At 39.4% G+C, this 10,376-nt stretch overlaps 3 protein-coding genes across 3 annotated transcripts; 1 reads left to right on the forward strand and 2 right to left on the reverse strand.

Annotated features, from left to right (window-relative positions):
- Positions 1–32: 32 nt before the first annotated feature.
- Positions 33–1,308, forward strand: LOC307174601 (growth arrest and DNA damage-inducible protein GADD45 gamma-like). Its single transcript, XM_079898554.1, has 3 exons — positions 33–246; positions 356–563; positions 680–1,308. The coding sequence occupies exons 1-3, from the start codon at positions 104–106 to the stop codon at positions 791–793; spliced, it is 465 nt and encodes a 154-aa protein (XP_079754680.1). The 5' UTR covers positions 33–103; the 3' UTR covers positions 794–1,308.
- A 917-nt stretch (positions 1,309–2,225) lies between these two features.
- nim1kb (NIM1 serine/threonine protein kinase) lies at positions 2,226–6,605 on the reverse strand. The gene is made up of 4 exons (XM_079898553.1): positions 6,299–6,605; positions 5,623–5,916; positions 5,210–5,478; positions 2,226–4,544 (listed from the first exon to the last, which is right to left on the reverse strand). Exons 2-4 carry the CDS (start codon positions 5,897–5,899, stop codon positions 3,789–3,791), a joined length of 1,302 nt encoding a protein of 433 aa, XP_079754679.1. The 5' UTR covers positions 5,900–5,916; positions 6,299–6,605; the 3' UTR covers positions 2,226–3,788.
- Positions 6,606–7,954: 1,349 nt separating this feature from the next.
- On the reverse strand, positions 7,955–10,372 carry ccdc152 (coiled-coil domain containing 152). The gene is made up of 8 exons (XM_079847872.1): positions 10,112–10,372; positions 9,881–9,986; positions 9,552–9,620; positions 9,039–9,103; positions 8,847–8,949; positions 8,570–8,697; positions 8,358–8,453; positions 7,955–8,244 (listed from the first exon to the last, which is right to left on the reverse strand). The coding sequence occupies exons 1-8, from the start codon at positions 10,172–10,174 to the stop codon at positions 8,119–8,121; spliced, it is 756 nt and encodes a 251-aa protein (XP_079703998.1). The 5' UTR covers positions 10,175–10,372; the 3' UTR covers positions 7,955–8,118.
- Between the last annotated feature and the right edge of the window lie 4 nt (positions 10,373–10,376).

The following is a 10,376-nucleotide window of genomic DNA, read 5'->3' on the forward strand; positions in this document are numbered from 1 at the left end:
TATAAAGGCAGCGAGCACACTCCGTTAGAGCACCAATCCTTTCGGATTACATCTAACTTCAGTTCTGCTGTCTGCTCCTTGTGGAATTACAACCAGCATCATCATGACTTTTGAAGAAGTGCTCATCCAGAAAACCAGCGAGAGAGCTCAGTGCACTGGACAAGCACTGGAAGAGGTTTTGCTTTCTGCCAAAGCGAACGATTACCTTACCATTGGCGTTTACGAATCTGCCAAAATTATGAATGTGTGAGTATGCTGTTCATTTTCTTCTTTCATGCTTCCTTTTTTAATAAAGCACTTCGACTGATTTAGTAGTACACGTGATGTTAATAATTTGCCTTTTCTTGTATTTCAGTGACCCGGACAGCGTGTCTTTCTGCGTCCTGGCAATGGATGAGGATTTTGAGTGTGACATCGCTCTCCAAATCCATTTCACTCTCATCCAAGCCTTCTGTTTTGACAACGACATCAGCATCGTCAGAGTGAATGACATGCAGCGTCTTGCTGAGATTGTTGGTGACAAGCCTGAACAATTTGAGGATGCTCACTGTGTGCTCATCACGGTATGTAGCCTATAGAAGTAAATATTTTACTCTCTTTGGCAAAAGCAGAAACTATATGTGTGTATTCGCAACGTTTTGGTGTCATGCTAAATTGCATTTTATTATCATCACAACAGAACCCAGCTGAGGACTCATGGGAGGATCCAGCTCTGGAGAAGCTTCACCTGTTCTGTGAAGAAAGTCGCAGTTATAACGAGTGGGTTCCTGAGATCACTCTCCCCGAGCGTTGATCTGGAACTTTGCTCTTCTCTGTTGAGATGCTGTAAACCTTGAGGAATACTCTGCTCATCCTTTGAAGCAAGGATGATGATGTTTCCACATCCCTGGATGCTCCTGAGGAGGCTGAACCGTCCAGGCAGCGCGAGGCAGGCCCGAGTGGCCCTCGCGGTTACGTCGTTCCTCGTCCCGTCCATGCCAAGATGATCCTCATTCTTTATGTGAATGAGGTCAGGTATGCCACGAGAGCGACACAATGGCCCTCATTCTTTGTGCGGATGAGGTTTGGAGAGAAAGGAGAAGCGAGTTTTGCCTCTGTTGCACAGAGCAAATATCGCAAGCGTTGGACACGCAGGGGACGCGGCGGTGCGTCGAAGCAACGTTTTTAAAAATGGACTTTAACATCTCGGACGTTTTTAAAAATGAAATTGCTGCACAATATAACGTGCCTTATTGTCGGCAATGTGCTTTCCACTTTCCAGAATTGTCTTATTCTCTAAAGGTTTCACTTTAGAAATATTAATGTGACAAAAAAAGAAGAAAAAAATAACTTAAAAATCCATAAAGGTTTATAAATATTTGATATAAAAGTGAAGACAAATATTTAAATATGCTGTTTCAAACTTTGCATTGTAGAAATAAATGAGTGCAAACAATAAATATGTTCAAATGAATAATTGTGTCATGTGTTCTCTTCCGCAAATGACTGCATTCTTAACACACTCAAACACCATTTAATATGTCCTAGATTAATATTTCGTAAATAAAAACGAGGCTGTGCGTTCAGTCCGTTCAGAAGTTGGACTGTAGTAGGCCTATATTAGGCCTACTAGTCTTGTTCAGCTGAGATGGTATTGAAAAACACATCAATTTCCTAGTGACAAAATACTCAGGCTGTGTTAATATGTGTTAAAATAATATATAGGCCTACATGAACCTCACTGCACGCGTATCCTTCAGGCTCATTTTTATTCGCGAAAAACAATGGCTTCTATAGTGAAAAAATGTCCGTTCACAAAGTTTTCTTTCTGAAGTAACTCTGGATTGGGGGCAGCATTTAGCGTCAGCTGCCATCTGCAGCCGCTGGTGATCTGCATGTGTAAAGCTACAGCACAATAGTAGCGCGCTGTCCCGTTAAATTGGGGGCCCCAGCACAAGGAACTCATTGTTACCTCGGCAGATGTCTGAGGCACGACGCTACTCCATCTGCCAAGCAGCGCAGATGGGAGGTGAAGGCGGTGTCGCGGGGTGAGTGTTGGGCTGCCAATCCTATGGCTCCCTGTCAGTTGCTGTATTGTTTACAAACCGCCCATGGCTTCTGCACGGATTGCTGGCTGCGGCTCTCAGCGCTGAAAGAGAGGCTTCAATGAAAGCACAGAGGAGCTGTAAACTGATTATGCAGGGCTATTTAGTGAAAGTTTGTACACAAAAATGGAGAAAAGCAGTAAGGGCTGACAGACGTTTTCATACATTTTTATTTGCAAAAATAGAAAACAGCTGGCTGACAAGACTGAAACATAACATAGGCCTATTTAAGCCTCTGATATAAACAGATTTCCTATGCTAATTGCAGAAAGCAAATGATTTTAAAAGCACTGTGATTGTGAACGTTTAACAATAAAGATATTCATTTTCTCATTGATTTGGTCTATTAAATATTTTGTGCTAAACGCCATGATAACTGAAAAACAGTAATTACACAACTCCCACAGTTTTAGGCTGAGGATTTTTCACCCAAGAATTAAAATTCTTTTATTTATTCACCCTCATGTAGTTCCACATTTGTATAACTTTCTTTATTCTGTGAAACAAGATATTTTGATAAATGTTACAGAGTTATTTTGTCCATACAATGAATGTCAATTGGCTCGGTATTGTTTTGGACCCAATTGACTTTCATTGTACTATGGATGAAAAAAACAAAAAAAAACACACAAAAAAACCCTATCCATTTAAAGGTGCAGTAAGCAATTTCTCATAAAGGCTGTTGATATTTGAGATCACCAAAAACAAACACGCCCCTACTCAAAAGGATCACACCCCAATCTTGATGCCTCCGTCCCCACATTCACATATAAGCTACTCTGTAAATAGTTATCAGTTTACTTAACTTAAAAAAGTGAGGAAACCTGTTGTCTTGAACATATTAGGTAAATAAACGTCATGCATAATTGAAACAATTAAGTTGTGTGGAATTGTCAATGTCACTTAACTAAAAAATGTTCAATTACACATGAAGTTTATTACTTTATAATAATCATTTTAAGGCAATGACGGGTTTCCTCGCTTTTTTTTAAGTCAACTGATCTCTTTTTGCAGTGTAACGACTATGGCGAAACCTGCTGTGCCTGCCGCCCAAGGGTATGATGTCATCAATAAGTTAAAGCAATTTGTATTACTAAGATAATTCAGGTTGAATGTCTCATTGTTATTTAGCTCCACTACTCCTTCGATAATGAATATTTTACAAATGTGACAAGATTAAGGGGTTATAGCAATCACTAAAAAGGGAACCAAAAGAAAAAACATATATTAGGAGTATGTTATGTCACTTTTCGGACTCACTTTGAGAGCCGATGCTTTAAACGGGCAGTGGAGGAGGTTTAGACATTCCTAGTCTCGTGTAGCCAGACCTGACTGACGGAGGAAGGTCTGGACTCCATTGCAGCTTTCATTGGCCAAGGACTGCCCAAGAGGCCGTCTGACTGATATGTAATGCAACCAATCACAGTTCGTTTTGTTACGTGCCATGTTTAGGTAACGCTAAATGTACCCAGCATTTAGTTGATCCTGGTAAGCGCTCATTGTCACAGTTGTAAACACAGCGGCTTTCTTCTTCCATGAGGGGGTTTGGCATCACGACGGCTTTGTTTCCAGGCGGACCGTTAAAGAACGTGACACACACACACTCTCCCGGACATCCTGTAGAATTCAAGCAATTAGATGACGACTTCAAAACTCCTGAGGTGTTTCCAGTGTGCCATATGCATTATATTGCTTACTGCACCTTTAAGAAAGAACGCACAGTTTTGAGGAGTGCCGTAGATTCCTGTAGGCACGAAGACTGTCTCTTTTAGGATCTTTGACGACTCCACTGATTGTAGGCACAAACTCGGCTCCCCTGTTTCTCTTAACTCTGTGCAAGAGTATGCGGTAAACCCCTGTAATGGGACTGCGAATGTGCTTTCCTTGGGTATTAAGAATATGTTCCTGAGTGACTCCCAGTTTCTCCAGGATACCTTTTACCTCCTCCTGGTCTCTGTCTAACTCCCCCGGATCAGCCTCGACCAGATGAATGGGGTTGAGCTGGTATAAGGGAGGAATAGGGCGGAAGAGTTCCACTGGCAACAGCCACTCGCAGCCCAACATCTGGTCCAGTGCGCATCGCTCTAATGGTTCTGGCTTCAGTATCCCCCGGATCAGCCGCTGACATGGAGCAGATACCCAGGTTGGCAGGACATAGGCCCCGTCCAGCACACTTTGGCGCAACTTGGCCACATTGTCAGCACGGAATGGCAAGGTGCCAGTCACCATGAAAAAGAGGAGGACGCCCATTGCCCACACATCCACAGGTGGCCCGATGTAAGACTCGTCTTTGAAGAGCTCCGGAGCTGCATACGGAGGAGAGCCGCAAAAGGTGTCTAGGGCTTGGTTGTGGTTCTTGACCCTCTTGCTGAAGCCAAAGTCAGCCACTTTAATGCAGGAGTTAGTTGTATAGAGAACATTTTCAGCCTTCAGATCTCGATGGATGATGTTGTTCTCGTGCTGAAATGAACACACGTGCAAATATATAAATTCAAGAAATTCAACATTCTCACGCAGTGATTAAAATGATTTGGTTCGATGACATACTGTACACAAAGAAATGGAAAAAATCATTAAAAAAAATCTAGTTTCAAAAACATTTTAGAAATGTAGTCTTTGTATTCATGTTAGTTTTCTATTATTTTGTATGTATATTTTGTATTTGTATATGATTACTTTTTAAAGAAAAAAAAAACTTTAATGCCATATTTTAAACATATTTTTGAAGGTTATATATATATATATATACACACACATATAATTAATTATTCATAAATGTCAATTCAATATTTGAAAAATCTAAATATTAACAAACAGGTTTTTTATTGTTTTTTTTAGACATAATAATAAAAGATCATGCTAAACTACTTAAGACTACTTTTTCAGAATTGAGTTTGTTTCCTTATGATTGTTTTGACATTAAAATAACTCAAATAATTTTAATGCAAAAATGTTAGACATGCTGTTCATGGATGAGGTGTACTTAAATCATTTTGTGTATGAACTGCATTTTAATCTGGACAAAAATGAGCATCATTGACCCATTTAACAGTTTTACTATACTTATTATGACTTACTATTGATGTGTTTTCTAAAATCTAGAGTACAATGTATTTGAGTCTAACCATGTATTTGACAGCTGACAGGACTTGGGCGAATACAATCTTGCTTTCTCGGTCAGGGAGTTTTCCTCCAGAGATGATTCTGGTGTGGAGTTCTCCTCCTCCAGCCAACTCAAGAACCAGGTACAACCGACTTGGCGTCTCCAGTACCTCATAGAGCTGCAATAAGTTGGGGTGATACAAGCTCTCCATGTTGGAGATCTCTCTGGACAGCATCCTCTGGGTCTGCAGATCGAGCCTCATCTTATCCATGATCTTAATGGCAACCTTGTCTAAGGAAATGCGTGCAGAGTCAAATCTGAATGACGTCATTACACATTAATCCTGTTACTTTCTTAATTCTGACCTACTACACCCTAGATTCAAAAAGTCGAAGTGTTTGTTTACAACCACTTTGATAATGAAAAATCTCATACCTTTGGTGAGGGCGTGGATGGCCAATTTGACCTTCGAAAAGTTCCCACAGCCGATCTGACCATGGACTTTGTAGAAGCCCACCCTTCTGCCCACCGTCAGCTCCTTTATGGTGTTTTCGTCTTTGCACATTTCCAGCTTTAATTTTTCCAGGGGTGTCAGGCGTTTGGAAGGGTCTTCCTCTTCCTCCTTCTCTGACCCACATTCTGAGCTGTCCGTCAGAGTGTAAAGATTGTGCCGATGCACCTGTGGCGACACCTGAATTGTGCTTGCAGGCATTTTGCAGCTGCTTAAGGCTAAAAAAACCCAGGAACCAACAGTAAACAAGAAGCAAATTAGTTACAGCGCACAATATTTGCTTGCATGCATGATGCATAAAAACATCTAATCTTCTTGTTCTGCAGTAAGAAAAAAACATATAAGCAGAACAGCAGTGAATTCTGTGAAATTGTTCTTTAACAAACAGAATCAAAATGTATAGCTGGCATGAACATATAACTGCAGCAATCACATAAATAGACTTACTTCACCTTGTTAATAATTTTATATTGTCTATTTAAACACTATATGCATTGAATACACTTCAACAACATTTTAAAAGTTAACAAGCATTTTGACAAGCTTTGTTGACTAAATTAGAACACTACACATTAGAAAATGTAAAATCATGTATCTTACCGTTGTGCTCTCGCAGTAGACTAATGCACGGCTGCTTTTCTTTTTTATAGGATCAGAAGTCAAAGAATATCTCCACATGTTTATATTTTAAGATCTGATCTAAATAAGTCAGAGTAATACTTCTTTTGCAGGGTAAAAAAATAGTCACATTAAGTTATTGTTAATTTCAAGTAAGACCAACATGTAGATGTTCACTTTAACTGCCCTGTTCTGTAACTGCATGAATAAAAATCACTGATGTGGTTTCCCGTCAATAGTCTTCCTGTCTCCAGGGAAGTCTTCAGCTCTCTCTGTCCATCACGTTGTCAAAGTGAAACAGAACATCCTGGTATCATGTTTCCTAATCTGCCAGCTTTATTTAGAGCTACCTTAATCCTCTCTGCTGTCTGAGACGATGCCTGTGATAAACAAAAGGCAAGAGCCACTGCGAAAGGAGGGTGAATAACTGGCAAACACTTGCATCGCTGATTCTTTTGAAGCACTCATGGGATATATTGTCATGTTTGTGCTGGTGGGATACACATAGAGGAGGTCAGGAGATCCTAGATGTGATCGTCAGTGATCTTAATGAGCCTGATCTTTGACTGTACCGACGTTATGTAACAGCATTACTAATGAGATTACTGCAGGCCCTCCTTGACACATCAAGGGCTTTGGCCTATACTATGATTATTACTAGTCCGCCAGCCTCTCAATGTGAATGATGAGGCTTCACATTCTCATTCTGGAGAGCACGTGTGCCGCTCGTGATGGGAAGAAAGCATCTGCGGGCTGATATGTGTTGTGTTTTCTTCGGTGTATAATATCTGTGCATATTATAATATTATTTTTATAATTTTTGGAAAAAAAATGTTAATTGAAATAAAACAATAGATTAAAGAACTAAACAAAAATGTAAAAATGTACTGAAATAAGTTGAAGTAATATAAGTTTCTGTAATGAAACTCTCGATGGCGCAGGCTGATTGCTTCCTGCTGTATCAGTGGCCAATGAGATCGCTGCTCAACCTTGCTTCTGCTCAGCATTGGCTATAGCAGTGTGGCGTGCTTCAGAAACCCTACACCATCCCCAGCTCCACCTGTATAGATCTGCTATGGGTAAATCATGTATGCCATATTGTGCAGCTGCTCACAGCAGCGTGTCGTGTATGTATTGGCAGTAGCAACTTAGTCCCGTACTTGCTCCACAGTATGACAATGACAAAACTAAAAATTAATTACTAAAAATTATTTAAAATTGCTACTATTAACTACAATTCCACTGATTATGTTGCATGTAATAATGTCTGCATTATTTTCAATGCATTAGATTTAAATGTCCGTCACAGTTGAGCTGCTGAGTGATTTAAACTGTACTTAAAAAGTCATTTATTTCAACAGTCTGATTCTTTGAATGAACCAGCATTTTCCTGGTATTTGACATCACAAGCCACTTCCTTTGTAATGTACAAAGTCTGTGTGCCTGAGGAAGTCACTTAATTGCCAACGTCTCTATTGATGAGATTACAAGCTTTATCTGGAACATGGCCGTTGTGTTTACAGGTGTGCGGGCAACATGCAAGAGCCCTCAGGCCGTAATCTCCCTGAAGTCCGTGTCACCTGCCACTGCACCCCTTTTGAATGACCTCTCACATAACAGTCTTCACAGCTATATGTTCATAAATGCTCATTTATTAAATTAAGAACATAACACAGGAAGTAAATGAAAAAGATTTAGCATATATTCCAGGGGAAATGCATTTTCAAATTAATACAACTGTCAAACACAAACAGGTGGATGAAGTTGGCCCTCACGTTACAATGGACAGATCAGAACAGGTCTCAGTTTTTCCTCCTCTTCAGGCGAGGGTCCATCAATCCGTAAAGGCTCTGCTGTTCCAGCTCTCTCACCCTCTGACGCAGAACCTCGATCTCTTTGTTTTTCTCATCCTGAATGAACTGGAGCTTCTGAAGTCACAAAAACAACGATACAAAAAAGAGGTCGAAATAAAGGTGTAATCATAAACCTTGCTTTCCACAATGCTTTGAGGTGTTTTGACGGACGCTGCAGTATGACTCACTCTTTTAAAGATGTTCTGTGGATGAGGAGCAGAGGCTTGTGTCTGTGGATGACTCTTTGCAGACATGCTCTGGGCCCTTGCAAGCTTAGCACCAAACTGCAAATGGATTAAACATTTTAACAGCCATAAAACTAAAACAAACATTAAATAGTGTATTAAAACTATTAAAGTTGAAATTATTCACAAAATTAGGTTACTGAATTAAATTCTACCTCCATTTGAAGTTTAATGGTTTGGCTTTGCTTTTCTTTCTCCTTCTCCCTCATCTGCCTTCTCATCTCCTCCAAAGCGCATTCATTTCTCTCATGAGCCACTTTCAGGTCAGTTTCTTTAGCATCCACTTAGAAAACAAGATATAAATGTTTCCTTTTTGAATGTATAATCTTGCAATTTTTTTTAACTGTATCTATACTGGACAGTAGCTACACTAGCTGTCTCATCTGTTTTATTGGATGGTAGATAAAAAAAAGTGTTGTGATTTACACTCACATTTCCTTTGTGCTTCTTTTTCACGGTCTTCCAACTCCCTCTGGTGTTGATCTTGCAGTGCTTTCATTTCAGCGGCCAGTCTTTGAAGCCGAGTCTTGCTTTCCTACAACCACACAGGGGGAGAATCAAGCTCAAACAACAAACACAATTTTATGCTTATGCCAGCAGTAATTGAATACAGCCCTGTCTTACCTCTATTTGAGCTTCATTTTCTTTCTTCATCTGAAGAGCTTCATTTTTCAGCCTTTCATTTTCAACTAGAAAGTGTTGTGATCATTCATGCACATTTTAATTTGGATTGGATTACACTGAAATGTAGTGTGTTATATTAAAGGGACAGTTCACCCCAAAATTAAAATTTAGTCATCATTTAGGCTACTCACCCTTAAGTTGTTCCAAATGAGTTTCTTTCTTCTGCTGAACACAAAAGAAGATATTTTGAACAATATGGGTCACCAAACAGTTAATGGACCCCCTTGACTTCCGTAGTATGGGGAAAAAATACTATAGAAGTCAATGGGGCCCACAAATGTTTGGTTACTGACATTTTTCAAATTATCTTCTTTTGTGTTCAGCAGAGTAAAGAAATACAGGTTTGAAAAACTTGAGGGTGAGTAAATGATGACAGAATTTTCAATTTCAATTTTTCAAATTCAATTTTCAAGAGAACAGTAGCTAGCCTACGAGTTAAGATTATTTCTCTACCTCTGAGGTCGCACTGTTGTTGTAAGGTGTGTTGTAGACCTTTGACAGTTTCCAAAAGTCCATCTCTCTCTGTAGAAGATAGTAAACCATGTCAAAGAAGGTGTCATACTGCATTAATTAACGGGATAACTTTACCTAGAAAGAGTACAAATTACTATATTGCAATTCAAGTATGGGGATAGAAATGTAAACCCTAAAATTCACATAACATTTTAAACAACTGAACAACTTCAAAATTTCTACAATTACACCGCCAGATGGCAGCAAAGATCAATTTTTCCCGATTCTTCGGCGAATGCCTTATTTTATATCCATATTTATTGTCTTACCTTCAGTTAAATGTTTCTCCTTGTTTTGTGCGAGTTTTAGAAATCTGCTAGTCTCGTCCAGTTGTATTTCAAGAGTACTATTTTCACCTTTCATCTCCGTAATTTTCTTAATCACAAAATACTTAACGTTAGGTAATTTTACCTCAGAACATTAGCGCATTCAGAGCTTTTATAACAACGTTCTTCACAAAGGTTATTTTTATATCTGAAATATACATTTAGAGATCTTACATTCTCCAGCTGGATGAAATCTTTCACAAGTTTAGTCAAGTCGACGGCAGTAAGCTTTTTCATCTTGGCCAGCGTTTAACAAGGCAGCAACAATGATAAATATTTGACGCTTTGTCGTCACTTTGAGTACAAATTATAGTAAATGGTGTATGGTAAACGACTTTCTCAACGTATATTACGGGTATGTTTCCAGGATAAACACATGGAAAGAAGCATGTGTGAAATGCAGTAATGCCTTCGAATTATTAACCACATGATCTCAGGG

Source organism: Squalius cephalus (genome assembly GCF_949319135.1).
Source record: "Squalius cephalus genome assembly, chromosome: 17".
NCBI classification, from domain to species: Eukaryota; Metazoa; Chordata; class Actinopteri; order Cypriniformes; family Leuciscidae; genus Squalius; species Squalius cephalus.

Excerpts from the sequence above, each read along its gene's own strand:
- nim1kb (XM_079898553.1), bottom strand. The coding sequence starts at position 5,899 with ATGCCTGCAAGCACAATTCAGGTGTCGCCACAGGTGCATCGGCACAAT. Across the intron at positions 5,479-5,622 it reads CATCCACGCCCTCACCAAAG|ACAAGGTTGCCATTAAGATC; the intron begins GTATGAGATTTT and ends GCATTTCCTTAG. Across the intron at positions 4,545-5,209 it reads TGTCAGCTGTCAAATACATG|CACGAGAACAACATCATCCA; the intron begins GTTAGACTCAAA and ends TGTTCATTTCAG.
- LOC307174601 (XM_079898554.1), top strand. The coding sequence starts at position 104 with ATGACTTTTGAAGAAGTGCTCATCCAGAAAACCAGCGAGAGAGCTCAG. Across the intron at positions 247-355 it reads TCTGCCAAAATTATGAATGT|TGACCCGGACAGCGTGTCTT; the intron begins GTGAGTATGCTG and ends CTTGTATTTCAG. Across the intron at positions 564-679 it reads CTCACTGTGTGCTCATCACG|AACCCAGCTGAGGACTCATG; the intron begins GTATGTAGCCTA and ends TCATCACAACAG.
- ccdc152 (XM_079847872.1), bottom strand. The coding sequence starts at position 10,174 with ATGAAAAAGCTTACTGCCGTCGACTTGACTAAACTTGTGAAAGATTTC. Across the intron at positions 8,698-8,846 it reads AAAAGAAGCACAAAGGAAAT|TGGATGCTAAAGAAACTGAC; the intron begins GTGAGTGTAAAT and ends TTGTTTTCTAAG. Across the intron at positions 8,245-8,357 it reads CACAGAACATCTTTAAAAGA|AAGCTCCAGTTCATTCAGGA; the intron begins GTGAGTCATACT and ends TTGTGACTTCAG.